At 42.3% G+C, this 21653-nt stretch overlaps 1 protein-coding gene across 1 annotated transcript in view; it reads left to right on the plus strand.

Moving 5' to 3' along the window:
- Positions 1-342: 342 nt before the first annotated feature.
- The window catches only part of LOC130094897 (zinc finger SWIM domain-containing protein 6), a gene marked incomplete at its 5' end in the record, with an annotated part of 26616 nt that continues 5305 nt past the window's right edge, over positions 343-21653 (plus strand). Inside the window, 7 exons of the mRNA XM_056261428.1 lie at positions 343-522; positions 2518-2694; positions 3251-3397; positions 6729-6878; positions 9459-9725; positions 14036-14171; positions 20160-20317. Of these exons, the coding sequence (XP_056117403.1) occupies positions 343-522; positions 2518-2694; positions 3251-3397; positions 6729-6878; positions 9459-9725; positions 14036-14171; positions 20160-20317 (1215 nt within the window). The remainder of the gene's footprint in view (positions 523-2517; positions 2695-3250; positions 3398-6728; positions 6879-9458; positions 9726-14035; positions 14172-20159; positions 20318-21653) is intronic.

A 21653-nucleotide genomic window follows, 5' to 3' on the forward strand; every position in this document is an offset into this window, starting at 1 on the left:
GCTTAAATCGGGTTTATAATCCTGTAGTGTGAACTAGGCTTTAACGGCCGCTCATAACAACAGTGTTAGAGAAAGCAAACCTTGAAACCGGTTACGAGGTGCAAGCGTTGATAAGCAGAATCGAAATAGAAATCGCAATCGTGAAAATTCAATGTTTGTGCAGGACTCAATAACCCCACCGCATGTTGCGTTTACTGAACTCCCGCAAACCCCAGCTGTAAGCCTTAAAGGCACAGTAACCTGTCCCTCGCAGTGCACAACATATCAGAGTCCAACAGGAGACAATACTGAACGTTTTCAGACGTAACGATACCCAACCCGACATCTGTGTGTGTTTCCCAGGTGCCTTGTGGATGTGTATCGTGCTGAACCCCCACTGTAAGCCGGAGCAAAAGGCCGCTTGGCTTCGGCAGCTCAAGAAGTGGAACAGTGTGGACGTGTGTCCCTTGGAGGACGGTAACCATGGCAACGAGCTGCCCAATTTAACCAATGCCTTGCCTCAGGGTGCTCACGGCAACCAAGGTAAGCGTGTGTGTGTGTGGTGATGATGGTGTGTGTTTTAATCAACCGTGCGCCCCTTTTATTAGGCTTTGTGTGACTAATGGAATGCCCCTAATAACAGCGGTTCACTACTTCCTCTCTGGCTTTTGTCCTTGCTGTGCTAATCATAACTCTGGGCAAGGCGAGGGGTGGGGCCGTGGGGGGAAATAGCTCCATTGAAACTTTTCGATTACTCAGGTCTTTTATACCGAGGCGACAACGTCTGCGGAGACTTTATGATGTGTTTTGTTATAAATATTCATGCTCCAGACAGGTAATTGCTGAGAAATGACTTCCCCTTTCCGAGGGTACTTTGGGTATGAATGGGCTAGTCGGATAAATGTCTAGATTTAATTAGAGATTTTGCACTAAGGTGCGGCGATTAGATTAAATATTTATGATATGGTTTATATGTTTTGTTGACGGTCTAAAAATTAATGCTTTATTTGCTGCTTAAGTGTTTACGTTTTTTTTTTTTTTTGAAGAAATTTAAATATTCAGCAAAGACACATTAATTAGATTAAATGTGACATTTATAATGTTACAAAAGGTTCTATTTCAAATTAATGCTCTTAATTGAACTTTCTATTCATCAGAGAGTCCTGGAAAAAATAGTTTCATTTCTGTGTTACAAATATTCAATTTATTCTTTTTTTTTTATTTAAATTATTATCATTATCACAGAAGAACTGGGATTAAAGTTTATAGTTCAAATAGAAACACTGATGTCTACGGAAGCGTCAAAATAAAGTAAATCACCTTTTGAAAGTAACTTGCCGCTTCAAATAATGATTGTATAAATTACATCGTTACACCAGTAGGTGGCGGCAAGCGACTGTTAAAAAAAATCGTCATTGAATCATTCAAGAGATTCGTTCAAAAATGCTGATTCATCCATTGAATCATTCACTCAACCCATTTTTAAAAAAAAATTAAAAAAAATAATTTACATTAAAAATAGACTGCAGCACTTAACATTTTCTCATAATCTCTAGTAAACTACATGTTTTGTTTAGTTGTCTGTTCAGAATTGTGGGAGAATCTCCCTAAAATCTCAATTCATCCAGAATCGTGCAGCTCTAATTGATAATAAGAAATGTTTATTGAGAAGCTAATTATCATTAATAATAATATCACAATATTACTGTATTTTTGATCAAATAAATGCAGCCTTGGTCAGCAGACGAGACTTCTTTTAAAAACATTTAAAAATCGAATTCACTGATTCATTGGTGTTATCACTCAAAAATATGAAGATTGTTTAGTTTCTGTATATATTAGGGGTGTAACGATGATGTCACGATACTGAACTCACGATACGATATTATTGCGATACTCCAATGATAAAAGGTTAACAAAAAATGAACTGTTGATTTAAAATGATAAATTTGGTATTGCATTGTGGGTGTAAATGAATACACTTTAAATAGATATATTTAAAATGATGTCAGCCACTTTTTACTGGTAACATCCGACATTTTGCATTATCAGGACTCACAAATATTCCCCCGTTGCATTATTATACATTATATTCAACATAGCAGTTTAATGCAGTACTGACACTAAAACTCTGAAAACTTGATTTTTTTTTCCCCTCACACAGAAATTTTATTTTGGGTGAACTATATACAAAACGTATTGTCACTATCAACGATGCATTTTTGTATTGCGATATATTGTGAAACCCCTAGTGTATATATGGAATACTGCCAAAAGGCTTGATATAATGATTTATTATAGCTATATCAGCCGGCTGGAGTGTGTAAAGCCACCTTGCAGCAGTCATGCCAGTATCCGCACCCCCCGTGAATGACATTTCAGCCCGCTGCACTAATCTACGGACTTATTTCCGAAGGTTTTACTGTTTGGCCCTGACTGACAGGCCCCCGCGGGCCTCGCTCTCAGAGCTAGCATTGAGAATGACAGAGCAATTTCCTTTCTCTCTTCCCTGTCTCTCCTCCTCCTCCTCTTCCTCAGATTTGGGCACCCGGCCCCACCGGACGGTTTTCACGCGAGCCATCGAGGCATGCGATCTCCACTGGCAAGACAGCCACTTACAGCACATTATCAACGACGACCTCTACACCAACTACTGCTACCATGACAACACTGAAAATTCGCTCTTTGACTCTCGCGGCTGGCCCTTGTGGCACGGTGAGCGGGAAACACGTTTGCTTGACTCGCCTCTTTGTGTTGTGCAGTTCTATAGGATTAAGAAAAAAAAAGGAGAGCGAGTTTAAGGAAAAAAGCAATGAATGGAGGCTTTATATGGAGCGAGAACCAAACATTATTCAGACACCAGAGATTTTTGAGATTTTTTCACTAGTGTGTGCAGGACACTATAGTTCATTTATGTAAGTGAGGAGAGCGAAATAAAGTAAACTGACATATTATACCCAAATATTGGACTATCAGTAAAATTTGGGACCAATTTATCTAATTGTGTAGTTAAGTTTAACAGCTGACAGATATTCAACATAATTCATGTGTGAGAGTCTAACAGAAGGACGGACAAAACCAGTCAAATATCAGCTTGTCATATTTTATTACCATTTTCTAAACTATAGCGAATAAACCGAGAAATGTTGAAGGTGTCTGAATACATTTTGGTTTGACTGAAAGGAATTTTTAGTTTCTGTGCGGGTGAATGTTTCTCTATTGTCCTCGTCTGAGGTTTTTAAAGCATTTTTTTGTTGTGTGTTTATCGCAGAACACGTCCCTACGGCCTGCGCCAGAGTAGATGCACTGAGATCTCACGGTTACCCACGGGAAGCACTGCGATTGGCCATCGCCATCGTCAACACCCTGCGCCGGCAGCAGCAGAAACAGCTGGAGCTCTTCCGAAACCACAAGAAAGGTGAGTTCAAAACTGGGATGTTTGCTAAAAATGAACATTCGGTTGGGGAAAGCGTCTGATTATAAGTTGCAGCAGTGCATGATGCGTCCTATCATGAACTTCCTTAGGCGGCACGGTTTTCCATGCATCGTTTAATATTACTGCTGTATGTGGGAAGAGGCAAATCTTATAGAATGAAACATGAGCTAAAATGAACTTTCGACTACAGGAGCAACATTCGACTACAGGAGAGAGACCATGTCTGAGTTCCTATTGGTAGCTCCTGTGTCGCATCACTGCTTATTTGCATAATATTCACTCCATGTTATATTGCATGATATATTACACCGTAACCAGATGTGACAACGCCGCAAAATGTTTCTATTTCTGCGACGTTGTGGCTGGAACATCAATATGCAATCAATCTCAGGTACTAATTATATGCTTTTAGTTTATTTAATGTGAGTTTGAATATCATTTCGCGTCACCTTTATCGATAATGGATAATTCACCTCAGATTTTGAAAATCAAAGGAGACCGTTCAAACTGTGAATGAACACGTTCTATGGCAAAGATTGTTTCAGTCACTCAGTATTTATTTTTAACGGTTTTAAAATGGTGTCATATGTGTGAATTTGATTATATATCCATTTGTTTGCGAGTGCAGTGTGCTTGCAGAGAGACTCCGCCCACACTCTCTTCTGATTGGCTGTGATTTTTTGATTGATTTTGGTTGAGTGCAGTGCGCTTTCAGAGAGACTCCGCCCACACTCTCTTCTGATTGGCTGTGATATTTTTGATTGATTTTGGTTGTGAGTGCAGTGCGCTTGCAGAGAGGCTCCGCCCACAATCTCTTCTGATTGGCTGTGATTTTTTTTGATTGATTTGGATGCGAGTGCAGTGCGCTTGCAGAGACTCCGCCCACACTCTCTTCTGATTGGCTGTGATTTTTTTATTGATTTGGTTGCGAGTGCAGTGCACTTGCAGAGAGACTCCGCCCATACTCTCTTCTGATTGGCTGTGATTTTTTTTTATTGATTTGGTTGCGAGTGCAGTGTGCTTGCAGAGAGACTCCGCCCACACACTCTTCTGATTGGCTGTGATTTTTTTGATTGATTTGGTTGCAAATGCAGTCCACTTGCAGAGAGACTCCGCCCATACTCTCTTCTGATTGGCTGTGATTTTTTTTATTGATTTGGTTGCGAGTGCAGTGTGCTTGCAGAGAGACTCCGCCCATGCTCTCTTCTGATTGGCTGTGATTTTTTTGATTGATTTGGTTGCGAGTGCAGTGCGCTTGCAGAGAGACTCCGCCCACACGGCTGTGATTTGGGATTGACTTTGTCGCATCTCGTAGTGGCGTCTGGTGTGGACTAACAAATTGCTTGTCACTGGAATCTTTTTTTTTTTTTGATCTTGCAGGCACTTTGATGCAAATCCCGTGGAGTTTGAATCTGGCATTTTCTCTCCATCATTTCCTGTCCTTTTTCTGTTATCTGTATCACTAACAGTGCCAAAAAGGCCAAAAATGGTAGCATTGTTACCCAATTATCTTTTCAGCAGCGTGTGCCTGTGCTCTGTGTCTCGGTATCTAATGGCCAGGTAACGGTTTCATGCAGCACTGCTCTTCACTAGAGCTGAATGTCCACTTGTGCCCAGCAGGGCTCAGGTCAATTGCATTTAAATGCAAATGACTACTTGTTGTGGTGAAAGTGCCCACGCATAATTCATATTATTCAAATGAGGCGGCTCTATGGCCCGGTCCTGGGCTTTATGTAAAACACTAGTGCAGTGATTTCCACAAGAGACGCATGTTTAAGGAAATCGCCTCACAAAGTCAGACTGCATGTGCGGGTTTGTCTCTTGGCAGGTGTGCTGTTTTTATCAATATATTACGTATTTGTTTTTGTTTTAAATTAAATATAATTTCTCTCCATTCATCTTCCATTTTTGGATGAAAGTTCTTTGCAATGCATTCTGGGAGTTCACGTGATTCTAGAATCAACTGTTAGAAGAAATGTTAGTCATTTTAATAACCACTCGATACCCTAATAAGCACATAAAATAGTGCAATTGTGCATTTTTACACTGTTTTCTATCAATGCATGACAGTACTGAGAAAAATTGTCCGCCATCTTGGTTATTTTGCAATAACAAGGTACGATATAAGGTCAAGTATGGATGCACGATGATATCGGGACAACATCGGTATCGGCCGATAAAAGCTTAAAATGACCATCATCGGCATCGGCCGATATGAATATTTCTGCCGATGAGCCTTGCCGATAGGGTGGCGTGTTTCCTATGCGCACGTGACGCGAACGAAGCATGAGCGCCAGCAACTTAAACTTCCAACTAGGGGTGTGCGTCTCACGGTTTTTGATCGTGGACGATTAAAATGTCTCCGCGATCTGCTTTTGAAGAAAAATCATAGTATCGTGCATTCTATCAGTTCAATTCTGGCGCCTTCATCTCAACATACTGTACAACGCGACGTACATTCACATCACATCACATGTAAACGCAGAGGTAGAGTTACACTCACGGGACACTGCAATTCACAAAAGTTCATTATTTGCATGTGCGTCAAAGTCTTGCTAGTTAAACATGTCATTCACGTGCTGATGCGCTGTTCTAACATCCGCTTTTCTGAGCGCGTTACACCCGACGCTCACAGGAACTAAAAGCCTGTCACAGCGCCTGCATACTGGACTAATCTTTCGAGTCTTATTGCGCTGATACTGTCAAATACACACAAGGTTTACATAAACAAAGTTGGTTATGTCTAAAGTGAAAGCAAACAGAGAAAATCTGCTTGTCAAATGCGTGTATATTAGACGCGTCGCGTGCAGTTCTTAAAGAGACAATGCTGCTGCTTGTCCTTAAAGAGATACTGCACCCAGAAATAAAAATTCTGTCATTATTTACTCTAATGTTGTTCCAAACCTGTATTCATTTCTTTCTTGTGCTTAAATATACTATGGAAGTCACTGAAGTACAGCAACTGTTTGGTTAGCCACATTCTTCCAAATAACTTTTATTTTCAACAGAAGAAAGAAACTTGAGAGAGTAAATGATGACAATTTAAATTTTGGGGAGAACTATCTCGTTAATGTTAATAAAACAACAAAACTCAAAGAGGAAATCACTTACTGCTCTTGACTGAGAACTTTAATAGAAGCTTTAATAAGCTTTTTTTGCACTTAAAAAAAACACACAAATATATCGGTATCAGTATCGGGCAAAATTAGTCTGAAAATATCGGCATATCGAATATCGGCCAAAATCCTATATCGTGCATCCCTAAGGTCAAGATATAAGGTAAACAAACCCTTTTATTTTTTTCTGCCTCTAGATTTGCTTCATAAAGGGGTGACGTCCATCACTAATCTAGAAGGATGGGTGGGACACCCTCTGGACCCCATCGGGACGCTCTTCAGCACGCTGATGGAAACCGGCCGCGGGGATGAAGACGGTTCGCAAGGAGGGTTTCTAGATTTCTCAGGTACTGTGACGCGAGATGCTGTAGCACATCACAATCTTTATGATTCATGTTATTTACAGAGTGTTTTTATGAACTAGCTGAAACTGTCAAGTCCTATTAACACCCTGTTAAAGCGTCAGGCGTCTTAAGCATCCTCTGTAATATTTATAGTTAAAACTGTTAATGTAAACATTTATACAGCATGTGCTTCATGGCTGTAAAATTAAGGAACATAGTTTTTGCTTTGTTATTGACACAATGTGAGTTTTCCGCACATTTTTAGGCCACCGTAGTAGGACCGATCAACTGTCTCTCTAACTAACCTCACTTATGCTTCTACTTTAGACTCTGATTAAAAAGATATGGTATATATTAAGAGTAAAGAGTGAGTCTCTTTTATCTGAGCCTAAAAGTAGTAACTTTATTCTTCCCTGCTGCATTTTTAATGCACTTTTAATTTTAATGTTTTCTGTTCCCATCTCTTATTCATGAGCTTTGATTGGAGAGATGACTGTCTCACAATCAGAGAACATGGTGCTGCAATTATACGTTATTGTTGCCTTTGGGCTTATGCCTGTTCTGATTGGCATCAGAAAGCGTAGGTGCGATCGCCCGTCTCCAACTCAAGATAGGCACCGATGAGCCATTAGCCTAGTGTGCATGCAAACAAACTTATACCTAATTAGGAGTCCTATGGTCCAAAAGAGATTTTGAATGGGATAGGATTTTGCATGACACCGGATATGTGGATCTGTAGACTATGTAGGAGCCGTAACTTTCCAGACGTATCTCTCCTAATTCCCCAGCTGAAGAGGCTGTTCAGTTAGTCCACGAGTAGACAAGGCTCCCCTTAAGCCAAAGCACTGGCTTTTATTTCTCTATCTCTGTGGTTTTCTTTGAACTTTGAGTTTATTAGTGAAGGAGAAAGAAAGAGATTTGGTGGTGGGATTGCAGAATAAAAGAAGGTGTGAAGCCTCGAGCTTCCCTCTTTGCGCTCATTTTTGATTAGGACATTAAATCCTCCCGGAGCCATCTGCACGGGTCCAAAGAGGCATCATTAAAACATTATGATGCTTCTCATTATTAGCCCCAAATGAGTCACCATTGGTATTAATGTGTAACCAAGATCACGGAGCCCTGGATTCACTTTGCTGTTAAAAATAATAACGGCATGAACGATCAGAAATCCAGGGTTTTTTTATGTGTTTTTTAGCACATGACCATTTTGCTGTGTCTTTCAAGGTTTTAAAGGAGGGGTTTGCTCAAAATTCCTTTTATGAAACTTGTTTTAATCTTAGCATATCTTTAGGCCTTAATGCAAATTGCATCTTATTTTAGCCCTGTCTTTGCATAGTGGAATTTCAATTATAGAAACCTGAGGGAATGACTCGTTACGTCCAATTAAAAGCTTGGAATTGGTGCTGAGGGATCGATGACGCCCAGCCAATCAGATAGATTTGGTCTTTAGGTTTAATTCCTCACTGCCAATCAAAAGATGAGGCATCAAATCCATTGCAGCCAATCAAAAGGATAGATTTGGTTCTATGGGACCGACTCCTTAGCGCCAAATCGGTTCCTCACAGCCAATGAAAAGACTGGATTTGGTGCTGAGGGATTAACCTCTCAGCCAGTTAAAGGAACTGATGAAAGGAACTCATAGCCAATCAACACTGGTTGAGGAGTCAATCCAGCCTTTTAATTGGCTGTGGTCAAACCCTTGGCACTAAAACCAACCTTTTGATTAGGGCAAATCCTCAGCACAAAATCCAGCCTTTTTAATCAAGCAGCAAAGTGGATTTGGTCCTTATGGGCTGACCTCTTAATAAATTAGAAGCCTGAATTTGGTGTGGATCAGTTCCTCACACCCATTAAGACTGGATTTGGTGCAGAAAGATTGACTTCTCAGCAAATTATAAGGCTGGATTTGGTGCTAAGGATTAGTTTCTCAAAGCCAGTTGAGAGACTGGTTGAGGCATCAACCCTTGACATCATATTCAGCCTTTTAATTGGCTGAGATGTTGATCCCTCCGCACTAAATACAGACTTTTGATTGGTTAAGGGGCCAATCCTCAGCACAAAAAACAGCCTTTCCAATCGACTCCATTGCAGCCAATTAAAAAGCTGGATTTGGTGCGGAATTGGTTGGAAGGATTGCGAGGCTCAGAGCTGCACGTCCGAGTTGGCGACCACATAGCTTGAGATCAGTGAAGAGTGAAGAGCAAGGCCTCAGCCTGTCTGTCTGTCTGTCTCTCTTTCTCTCCTAGTTTCTAAATACAGCCTGAGCCTCGTCATATCCAACAGCATTTCGCACCATCTCACAGGTATGAATGCGATGCATGAACTATCCAATGCATTTGCGAGTCCAGGGTACAGTGCATTACCTCAGTCACTCAGGAGCCTAATTGAGCATGCCTTGCCTTATGCCCTATCCGGCTGAGCTGCTTCATTAGACCAGGCAGAGTTCCTCTCTGGTGCCTCATTATACGACAAGACCTGTCTAAGAACCGGTGCCTGGGAGGAAGGTCTCACTACAGTGGTTAACTCTTGAGGTGTCACCACCTCCCAGTTTCTTACGTGCTTTCTGTTTCTTGCCCTCTGCAGCCAGCACAATGAGCTCGAGCAAGCACAGCGAGCTGCTCTTGTTTCCGTCCACGCGCCGATTCCTGGAGGAGGGTGAATCATACCTGTCCCTGGCGGTGGAAACGGCCCTGATGGGACTGGGTCAGCAAAGAATCATGCCCGATGGACTCTACGCCCAAGAGAAGGTGTGCCGCAACGAGGAGCACCTGATCGCCAAACTGCAGGAAGTGGACCTGGACGATACCCTGGTCAAGATCTTCCGCAAGCAAGCTGTCTTCCTATTAGAGGGTAAGTATTGGTGCTTTCGTAGATTTACGGTGCAACCGGAGGGAACGATGGCGATTACTATTTGGTTTTTCATTAACTAAAGCTAAAAGATATCAAAAGCCTGAGGAAGCAATTTGGATGTAGTTAACAATTGTGGAATGGATGCATTTGATTTCCTCATGCGTCAGCTAAATATCTAGCCAAATACTTTGTTTATGAAGCATGCCTTTAACAATTTGCTCAAGTATTGCACATGGTTTAGACAAGAGTTGTCAAAATCCTGCTCCTTGAGGACTGCATTCCTGCAGAGTTTAGCTCCAACCTTCTCCAATACACCTGATTAGAAGTTCCTATATCCTAAAGACCTTCATTTGCTGGTTTAGTTGTTTAACTAGTATGGGAGCTAAACCCACGAACGGGACCCTCCAAAAGTTTATAGTCCAATAAGCGTAAAAATAAACATACAGAAATCAGCATGATGTGAAGTGAACAGATCTAGGGATCACAACATCATAGACATTTCCTCTGCGAAACTCACCAGTTGTTTCTAGGGCAGTGCTAGGGTGTTCTGGGTGGTTGCTTGGGCCTTGCTAGGTGGTCGCGTACTTTTCAAGGCCCTTGTAACCACTAAGAATACCTTAGAAACGGACTCTTTATCACCTACAACAGCTTAGCAATGCCCTAGAAACCATTCAGAAATTTGGAAAGTTGCTAACTTTTGCAGGGTTAAGGACCATTCTTGTTTACTTCTTGTTTTCCCAGTTTAACAAAGTTACAGACTGCATTAGGTTACATTTCCCTCAGAGCGGTGTTCAGTATGTGTAAAAGTGCTCAGTGGTGGACGAGGCTGTTTGTTTCACTCGCGGCTGGTGTTGGGAGTAAAACGAAACGGTCTTCTGCCTCTAAACGCCACTGGGTTGTTTTGAAAGAATGAAGAGAACTGATAAACTGGCCCCGCAGTGTGGATTCCTCCACCCAGCAAATGCCAAGAGCGTGACGGGGGAACAATAAACAGGAAGGCATGCATTCGATTGGCTACAGGGTTTGGGGGAGTTCTGGCCAAATATGAAAATCCAACAAAACAACAAGAGCGTTCTCACACTGAGAGACATCCAGAGCATGCTGGATGTCCCCTTCCAGCACACGCCGTAATAGAGTTAGCATGCTCAGCTGTTCTGTGTGTGTGTGTTTAGTTAGTAACTTTAGCAAGACGTGACTGCAGCTCTGTTCCAAGCCTAGTGAGCTGCCTTGCTGTCTATCGGCTACATAGATAGTTCAATTGAACAGTTCACTCGTATTACTATGAATGGGAGAATGTGTGGAATAAGTCTAAGCCTTTTAAATAAAAGAGCCAATCGGCCAATGGTAATCTCATAGCGTAACCTCAGCTACCTCTAGAATCTTCTATAGGAAAAAGTCAATGTTCTGAGATGCGCTTGCGACTCCACATGCTCAATGGCTTTACCAACCTGAAATGTTTTTTTGTAATGCTATTTAAACACAATAAGCAGTTAAGCATCAGAATGTATCAAATATTTTAAATGTGAATTTGTTGAGCTATTGTTTTACATTTCAGTAGGGATGCACAATATATCGGCCACCATATCCTTATCGGCCGATATATGTTCATTTTTAATGTTATCGGTATCGGGCCAATGAGAAAATGTGTCTGATATATTAAAGCCGATAAATAATGTATTATTTCCTTCAGATGTGCAACTGTTCAACATGATGGTTTTGAATTGCTTGAAACATGATTGGAATCACTTCAAAACAGGAAAATAAAGTTCAGTTCAACATGTGCAGCGCTGACAAGTCTGTCACATCGGCTACATAAAATTGTGTGCTTGGGATATGGTGAGACTTTTGTAATCAGGCTCTCAAAAATTAAATAAAAATTTGGATTTAGATTTATCGGCCAATATATCGGTTATCGGCTTTCAAATATGAAGAATTATCGGTTATCGGTATCGGCCAAAATGTTCATATCGGTGCTTACCTACATTTTGGTTTGAATAGATAGCTGACTCTTGCATCCCTTGAAAGACATTACAATGTTGCTAAGCTAACAACTTGATGCTCTAATAAGCATGAAAACAGTCCAATTAAATTTTACCTGATATGTTTGTCCTATTTTTTTAAATATGTACTTAGTAATGAAATATATAGCCATCTTAAATGTATTTTTTTTTCTCAAAGCTCGTCACAAGGCGGCATTCTGGGATTGCATTTGCTCTGCAGTGTAATTGCAGTATAATTTATATATTTATATAATCTGATAAGGGATGCAGAGATTCTCAGTATAAAAATGAATTCTTGATGGCTAATTAGTTGAGATAAATGCTGATTGTGTACTTAAATATTTAATTGGACTAATATATATATATATTATTTGACCAAATATTTGTGTTTAATGTGTGTTTTTATGCTTAGCACCATGCTAAGTCTCTCATGCACTTCACATGGGTAGCGCTAGCCTATTTGTGAGTCACTGCCTATTTGAGAGCATCACATATTGGCATTTGTATAGTGCCTAGGTAGGCAGCACCAATGAATGTTTAGTTTGGTTGCTTTGTCGGTGTCTGTGTGTGTCTAGTGCCGTGTGTATTTGTGAAGAGGCTTGTGGTCGCTGCGCTCTCAGTCACAAATAATCTAATGACTGGGAAAGCTAAGCTCTCACATATGGCTTTATATTGTAGGCAAGTGTGAAAAAGGCCTGTGCTCTTGAAAGTGGGTGTGTGGTTTTCATCTGGTTTGAGGATGAGGAGGGGGAGGGTCTGTAAAACGATCTGTAAGTAGATTACCCATGATGCAGCACAAGCCCATCTCGGCCTGCTTTTTGTGCGTTTCGCCTGGAAATGGATAACGTGCAGCTTTTCAGAGAGGATGATATCAGTGTGTGTTCTTGACCTACGACCGAACTATGATGTTCGAGACGGCGATATGCATGGGGTTATTTGAAGTGCTCCGCCACGGCTCTTTGTGATTTTGATGTGTCATACAGAAGGGTATCTTGGGTGTGTGTGTGAGGTGAAACGGGAACCTCCTAAGGCGTTTCTTTCTCACACTCTTACACCCTGTTTGTACCAAGAAATCTGTGCATTTCTAACCACATCTCACAGCTTCTGCATGTGTTATATCTTCTGAAATCGTACGACAGCTTTATTGAAGTCACCAATCGCGCTTTCACACTTGTGTTGTTAACATTGCTGATAGAGAAATGTACAAAAAATAACTTAATGACTGGATGTCGTTTTAAACATTCACAAAAGTTTTACATCTAAAGACATTGATTAGGACATATTAATGAAAATAAATACTATATACAATATAAAATAAATACTTAAAATTATGAAATATTTTATTTGTTTACTTGCATGACATGTGACCATTTACCAACATCAGAGAACCATGAAAATGACAAAGTGTTGTTAAATTGACATTAACCCTGTAAAGCCCGACATGTGAAATAATGGTCAGAATTATTATTATTTTTATAATGGAGTAGTTTATTGAACATTTAAACAATCTTTTTGAGTACAAATTTGATGCATCAGGCTTTTATGGCTCATATAGAGAGAATAAGGAGGGAAAAACGCTAAATTTTATTCAGATACTCAAACTGAGCAAAAATATGCAATTTGCTGCAGATGCTGATATTTATATGGACAAAAAGTGATGAAATTCTGATGCTTGTAATGTAAATCAATGGGATCTTTATAGCAGATACTTACATAAAATTGATATAAATATCAATAACTGCCAATATGTCTTAAGATGATATTTAAATACTTAGTTTTATGATCAAAGCTCTGTAGTTGTAATATATAATGCAATGCAATACAATAATGATTGAGAAATTAACAAATAAACCTTCCTGATGATCATATTTGAGACTCATGATATGGATAATCAAGTAAACCGAAGTGGCTTCAGTGTTTATCTTGAAATATTACTAACAATATCAAAGTTATTCTTACATTTACTTTATAAAAAACAAGATTTTACAGCTAAAAGACCCGAGCATAAGGGGGACGTTTTTAAAATTATACTAAAAGGTTTTTTACTTGTTTAAAATCAGACGACAGAAGGACTGTATTAGATTGTGTGCGACAGGTTTATCAGCAAAGTTTTGATCATGTTGATCATTTAAAAGCCTTAGAGATGTGTGCATCAACCATCATACTGTAGGCTTTATGGGGTTAAAAAAATGATTTAGGTCAAAGGGGTTCGGCTGACACAAAAGTTCAGGAATCCCTGATTTAAATGAGAATAAATGCAACTGTTCCTGGATGTGTAGTGTGTCTCACGCAGTGTGTTTTCTCTTGCAGGTGGGCCCTACAGTGGTCTGGGAGAGCTCATCTATAGAGAGAGCGTTCCGATGCACACGTTTGCCAAGTATCTCTTCACATGCCTCCTACCTCACGATGCCGAACTGGCGTACAAAATTGCACTGAGAGCAATGCGGTGAGTTTCCACAGGCCACACGAAAACCGTCACTTCCACCTACAGTAACACACACACACACACACACACACACGACTGGCTCGGTTTCCCCTTCCGTCTCTTGTTTTAATCGCCTTCGCTCACCCAGAGAAGGCACAGTTACATCTCCACTGATTCTCGTGTGTGTGTGTGTGTATAGGGCGTGAGGTTATCTGGGGCACCGTTTAATCAAAAAGCGCCTTTTGCTTGGAAAACTGCTAAATAATTCATGCCCACTGAAAATGAGTTTTTGAAAAAGTGTGAATAATAAATATGTGTCGTTGAGTCTAATTTGGGCTGCAGAGGTAATGCAGAGCGCTGCTTTCACCACACACACACACACACACTCTCGACCCGCGTGTGTGTTTATGGCCGTTTGTGTATGTGGCAAACCCTGTGTGTGAGTGTGGGAGAGAGAGTGTGTGTAAGAGAGAGAGTGTGTGTGTGTGTGTGTGTGTGTGTGTGTGTGTGTGTGTGTGTGTGTGTGTGTGTGTGTGTGTGTGTGTGTGTGTGTGTGTGTGTGTGAGAGAGAGTGTGTGAGTGTAAGAGAGCGAGAGTCTGTGTGTGAGCGTGAGAGAGAGAGTGTGTGTAAGAGAGAGTGTGTGTGTGTGTGTGTGTGTGAGAGAGAGAGAGTGTGTGTGAGTGTGTGTGTGTGTGTGTGTGTGTGTGTGTGTGATAGAGAGAGTGTGAGTGTGTGTGAGAGAGAGAGATACACACAAAACACGAAAAACACATGAAACACAAGCAAAACTAATATCTGTGTAAATCGTTCATACATCTATTCTTGCGTAAATTGATGTATGAGCGTGAGAGAGAGTGTGTGTGTGATAGAGAGAGTGTGAGTGTGTGTGTGAGAGAGAGATACACACACAAAACATGAAAAACACATGAAACACAAGCAAAATAATATCTGTGTAAATTGTTCATACATCTATTCTTGCGAAAATTGATGTATGAGCGTGAGAGAGTGTGTGTGTGTGATAGAGAGAGTGTGAGTGTGTGTGTGAGAGAGATACACACAAAACACAAAAAACACATGAAACACAAGCAAAACTAATATCTGTGTAAATCGTTCATACATCTATTGCGTAAATTGATGTATGAGCGTGAGAGAGTGTGTGTGTGTGTGATAGAGAGAGTGTGAGTGTGTGTGTGTGTGAGAGAGAGAGAGAGATACACACACAAAACATGAAAAACACATGAAACAAGCAAAACTAATATCTGTGTAAATCGTTCATACAACTATTCTTGCGTAAATTGATGTGTGTGTGTGTTTCAAAGTTTTATGAATTAACAATACAGAAATCAGTTCTGCTTGTTGCGTTAATTGACGCATTCAATTCAGTATTTGTTTCCATCGGAGTTGAAAATGTCATATATGTGCAAAATTGTGAAAGAGATTGAGACAAAATTGTCACTTGGGCAAATTGGTTCAAATGCAAATGAGAGGTAAAGGTGGCAAATTTTAGTCACATGACCTAAAAAAAAAATCCTTGTTGATTGATATCTGGTATTTATGCATAACGTTTTTTAATGATTGATTTACATCGCAATTTTGTTTGTTGTGCTCGTGTTTCTTGAACGAGGCCCAATGTGCATCAACACGTCTTAACCCAGGGGTCTCAAACTCAACTTAACTGGGGGCCGCTGGAGGTAGAGTCGGGGTCAGGCGGGGTCGCATCAAGTATTCCACAAAAAAATAGTATTCAAGTATTCCCAAAAAAGGAGCACAACTGATCCAATCTTCTCAATATTTATTATTAACGTTTCTTCTGAACTGTTCCTCTGAATTTGAACATTCCTTTCTGTACATGATTGGTTCTTCATGAGCTGTCTTCTGACAGTTGAAGTTCATTTTACAAACTTTCTTTGTCTATAACACATATTTGTGATATTTATATTTGCTTATGTCCTTTTTATTTTCTTTATACAACACATTAATGATATTGAATGGTTTTTTTGGAAGGCACATTTCCTTTTATTATACTTAGAAAAACAATTATTGCTTTTGAAATACAAATATTTGCAGTCATGTCTGCCCGTCTTATTGAATTCTTTCTACACATGTATAGTGTCTCAAATTACTGACTGCAAAAATCAAAGCAAAGCTTCTTATCAACCTGTTGGACACATATTACAAGCTCAAAGTGATTATTCTCACATTGTTTTAGAGCAGGGTCTCTCTCCAACACGTCGCTCGCGAGCTGCCAGTAGCTCGTGGTCTGATTGGTGTTAGCTCGCCAAGGGGCCGTTCACATATCGCGCTCACATATTTTGCGCGCTCAAGTTCGTTATTTCAAATGTAGGCGCGCGGCAAGCGAGCTCATAATTGAAGCGACGCGCTCATTTCTTCCAGGCGCGCAGTGTGTTTGTACTTCGCGGTTGTCTATGACAACTATTGACAACAAACCCACCGTAAGCTGTCACGAGACTATCTATGGTAGCCCATAAGGGATACATTTATTTTTATTTATATTTAACGCGGCACATGCAACGACGGGCCGCACTAACATTAAACTTTAATGTCAAGTAGGGGGCCACAAAATATCACCCCGCGGGCCGCGAGTTTGAGACCTCTGTCTTAAACTGTGTCCTAACCAGGCGTGATGTCATCGTTTTTCTGTGCACACTGGAAGCAAAAACACACAACCACATTTGATGTTTAATATGCAGTTAAGCACAGTGGACTCATGGGATTTCACTGTGAACATCACGCTTTGATCGGATGCTGTTTTATGCTTCTGGTCCAACAGATTTACATCGACATCTTGTCACAGATTTCCTCATATGTTTTATTAATCTTCCTTTTTTGACCAACCTACACACACTCACACACACACACACACAAATCATGTCACCAAATCTCTCTGGTATTGTATTATATTTTGATTGGATTGTGTTTAGCGGGGGATTTTCAGCTCAGGATACACATATAAAGTCAATGGTATCAAACAAAGATCCAGCTATATTTAGCCAGCGCAGGAGCTTCGGCTCAGTATCGACTTTCTCTATAAAAAGACCACGTCTCCAAATAACTGCTCTCCGTGGCATCGGCTCAGACGAGGCCTGATCCCCTCATCATACAATTCCCTTTTGTAGATAGCTCCGTAATTATCTCCATGCCAGGACATGATGCTTTGACATATTTGCGCGGCACGAATCCTGCTCTGACATGAAGATGCTTGATCGGATAGATGATTGGAAGCTGCATATGACTGGAAAGGCATGCTAGATACAGAAAGTAGCCTTAAAGATGCCCAACATGCAGCTAATGGGCAATTTACAAGGTCATATTCGACATCTGTCATAATGAGGATGTCTATTTTGTAAGTGCAAGGCTAAAATTTGCTTGTATTAAAGATCTCTGAAGTTCATGTCATGCCTAAAACAGGGTCGAATCCAGCTGGACGCTCCTGTTGGACTCGTTGTAGTATTAAGTGTGTGTGTGTGTGTGTGTGTGTAAAGGCCGCCTCCAGGCTCATGTTATCTGGCTTAAACAATACAGCAAAACCTCTGTTTTTGACCGACACACTGTCCTTTCCCAGAGGAACCTCTGCTGTGGTTCTAGAGCTGTTGAAACCTTTTTTAAATCATCATTTACGTCCATAAATCACTTCCTGGTCAGTTAATGGCAACCAATATATATATATATATATATACAAAATAGTTATACACAGTACACACACATATATTATGTAAACACAATATTTTATTTTGGATCGTGTGTGTGAGTGAGACCGTGTGTGTTTGAGAGCGTGTGTGTGTTTGAGAGCGTGTGTGTGTTTGAGAGCGTGTGTGTGTTTGAGAGCGTGTGTGTGTTTGACAGCGTGTGTGTGAGAGCGTGTGTGAGAGCGTGTGTGTGAGAGCGTGTGTGTGAGAGCGTGTGTGTGTGTGAGCGCGTGTGTGTGTGTGCTTTTGTTTTTGTGATATATGAGGACACAAATGTGTATAATGACATGCATATTACACTGGTATTACAACTTACACGTGATATATGAGGACATTGCATGAGTCCTCATATTTCAAATAGCTTAAAAAACTTTTTTTTTTTTTTATGTAAAAATGCAGCATGTCTCCTGTGATGGGCAGGTTTAGGGATAGGGGCAGTGTAGGGGGACAGAATATACAGTTTGTCCAGTATAAAAGTCATTACGCCTGTGGAATGTCCTCATATATCACAAAAACACAGCTGTGTGTGTGTGAGAGCATGTGTGTGTGAGAGCGTGTGTGTGTGAGAGCGTGTGTGTGTGAGAGCGTGTGTGTGTGTGTGTGAGAGCGTGTGTGTGTGTGTGAGAGCGTGTGTGTGTGAGAGCGTGTGTGTGTGTGTGTGTGAGAGCGTGTGTGTGTGTGTGTGTGTGAGAGCGTGTGTGTGTGTGTGTGAGAGCGTGTGTGTGAGAGCGTGTGTGTGAGAGCGTGTGTGTGAGAGCGTGTGTGTGTGTGAGAGCGTGTGTGTGTGAGAGCGTGTGTGTGTGAGAGCGTGTGTGTGTGAGAGCGTGTGTGTGTGAGAGCGTGTGTGTGTGAGAGCGTGTGTGTGTGAGAGCGTGTGTGTGTGAGAGCGTGTGTGAGAGCGTGTGTGTGAGAGAGCGTGTGTGTGAGAGCGTGTGTGTGAGAGCGTGTGTGTGAGAGCGTGTGTGTGAGAGCGTGTGTGTGAGAGCGTGTGTGTGTGTGAGAGCGTGTGTGTGTGTGAGAGCGTGTGTGTGTGTGAGAGCGTGTGTGTGTGTGAGAGCGTGTGTGTGTGTGAGAGCGTGTGTGTGTGTGAGAGCGTGTGTGTGTGTGTGTGTGTGTGTGTGTGTGTGTGTGTGAGAGCGTGTGTGTGTGAGAGCGTGTGTGTGTGTGTGAGAGCGTGTGTGTGTGAGTGAGAGCGTGTGTGTGTGAGTGAGAGCGTGTGTGTGTGTGTGAGAGCGTGTGTGTGTGTGTGAGAGCGTGTGTGTGTGTGTGAGAGCGTGTGTGTGTGTGAGAGCGTGTGTGTGTGTGAGAGCATGTGAGTGAGAGCGTGTGTGTGTGAGTGAGAGCGTGTGTGTGTGTGTGAGAGCGTGTGTGTGTGTGTGTGAGAGCGCGTGTGTGTGTGTGAGAGCGTGTGTGTGTGAGAGAGCGTGTGTGTGTGTGTGTGTGTGAGAGCGTGTGTGTGTGAGTGAGAGCGTGTGTGTGTGTGAGAGCGTGTGTGTGTGTGAGAGCGTGTGTGTGTGTGAGAGCGTGTGTGTGTGTGAGAGCGTGTTTGTGTGTGAGAGCGTGTGTGTGTGTGAGAGCGTGTGTGTGTGAGTGAGAGCGTGTGTGTGTGTGTGAGAGCGTGTGTGTGTGTGAGAGCGTGTGTGTGTGAGAGCGTGTGTGTGTGAGTGAGAGCGTGTGTGTGTGAGTGAGAGCGTGTGTGTGTGTGTGAGAGCGTGTGTGTGAGAGCGTGTGTGTGTGAGAGCGTGTGTGTGTGAGAGCGTGTGTGTGTGAGAGCGTGTGTGTGTGAGAGCGTGTGTGTGTGTGTGAGAGCGTGTGTGTGTGAGAGCGTGTGTGAGAGCGTGTGTGTGTGTGTGAGAGCGTGTGTGTGTGTGTGTGAGAGCGTGTGTGTGTGAGAGCGTGTGTGAGTGAGCGTGTGTGTGTGAGTGAGCGTGTGTGTGTGAGTGAGCGTGTGTGTGTGTGTGTGAGAACGTGTGTGTGTGTGAGAGCGTGTGCGTGTGAGTGAGCGTGCGTGTGTGTGTGAGAGCGTGTGTGTGTGTGAGAGCGTGTGTGTGTGAGTGAGCGTGTGTGTGTGAGTGAGCGTGTGTGTGTGTGTGTGAGAACGTGTGTGTGTGTGAGAGCGTGTGCGTGTGAGTGAGCGTGCGTGTGTGTGTGAGAGCGTGTGTGTGAGAACGTGTGTGTGTGAGAGCGTGTGTGTGAGTGAGCGTGCGTGTGTGTGAGAGCGAGAGTGTGTGTGTGTGTGTTTTGCTCTGACTGTTCTGCTGTTTCTGAAACTGACGATGTTGCTGTCTCTTTCATTGGTAGGTTACCAGTGTTGGAATCCACGGCTCCTTCGGGTGACATGTCCCGGCCTCACCATATAGTATCAGTCGTCCCCAACCGTTACCCGCGGTGGTTCACCCTCAGCCACATCGAGTCCCAGCAGTGCGAGCTGGCCTCCACCATGCTGACCGCAGCCAAAGGTCAGAGTCTCCTTCATCTCCTTCACCAGAGTCTCCCTCGCTCCAGCGCAGCTGCAGTTACTGAGCCCAGCAAGCAGTTTTGCGTTTAAAAGATGTCTAATAGCGTCCAAACACAGTCCAGACGTCTAGGCTAAAACAAGGCAGAATTTGGGCTGTAAGTGAAAATTAAATAGACGTCTAAACCATCGCCCAAGAATAGACTAGTCATCAATTAGATAAAGAAATGAAATGAGTGAAGAAATGAAACCGAACACCTTGTAATCACTGTAGACTTTGCTTACATGATGGAATATCACACATCTCGCATGTTGTTTTCGGCAAAAACGACATGTAACCAAATTCAAGGTTATTTTGTCTAGAAGTGTGTTCCTCATAGCCGGCTCTATCGGGTCTATAGTTAACCTAGACGCTGAAATGACGGCTATTGCATGCTGGGACGGCGCTGTTTGCTCGCAGACGCAAAACAAAGAGTTCCGAGCGTAAAATCAAATCTGCATTTGTGTCCTCGGTTTGGAGAAACAACACGCTTGTAAAAGTTGCGGCAGTTTTATAAGATCTGATCGCGGTGCAGAGAAGCTGAAATCAGAGATCAGCAAAACCAGCGTCTGAACGCAGCGCTTGAAGGTTTCCTCAGCGTCTGGCGCTAGTGCTGACTCACGGCTCATGATGCTGAGTGTGTGTGTGCATAATCTGTGTGTGTCAGTGAGAGAGTGAGAGTGTGTGTGTCTGTAAGTGTGAGAGTGTGTGTGATAGCGTGTGTGTGGGAGAGTGAGAGAGTGCTTGTGTGAGAGAGAGAACGTGTGTGTGTGTGTGTGTGTGTGTGAGAGAGCGTGTGTGAGAGAGAGAGAGCGTGTGTGTGAGAGAGAGCGCGTGTGTGTGAGAGAGAGAGCGAGAGTGCTTGTGTGTGAGAGAGAGAGAGCGTGTGTGAGAGAGAGAGCGTGTGTGTGTGTGTGTGAGAGAGAGCGTGTGTGTGTGTGTGTGAGAGAGAGCGCGTGTGTGTGAGAGAGAGAGAGAGAGAGAGAGAGAGAGACCGTGTGAGAGAGAGAGAGAGCGTGTGTGTAAGAGAGCGTGTGTGTATGTAAGAGAGAGCGCACGTGTGTGTGTGTGTGTGTAAGAGAGAGACCGTGTGTGTTTGTGTGTGTGAAAGCGCGCGTGTGTGTTTGTGTGTGTGAAAGCACGTGTGTGTGAGAGAGAGACCGTGTGTGTGTGTGAGAGAGAGAGAGAGACCGTGTGTGTGTGTGTGTGTGTGTGAGAGAGAGAGAGAGAGAGAGAAAGCGAGACCGTGTGTGAGAGAGAGAGACCGTGTGTGTGTGTGTGTGTGTGTGTGTGTGAGAGC

Source organism: Rhinichthys klamathensis, unplaced genomic scaffold (genome assembly GCF_029890125.1).
Source record: "Rhinichthys klamathensis goyatoka isolate OS25496 unplaced genomic scaffold, OSU_Roscu_1.1 h1tg000182l_1, whole genome shotgun sequence".
Lineage (NCBI taxonomy): Eukaryota > Metazoa > Chordata > Actinopteri > Cypriniformes > Leuciscidae > Rhinichthys > Rhinichthys klamathensis.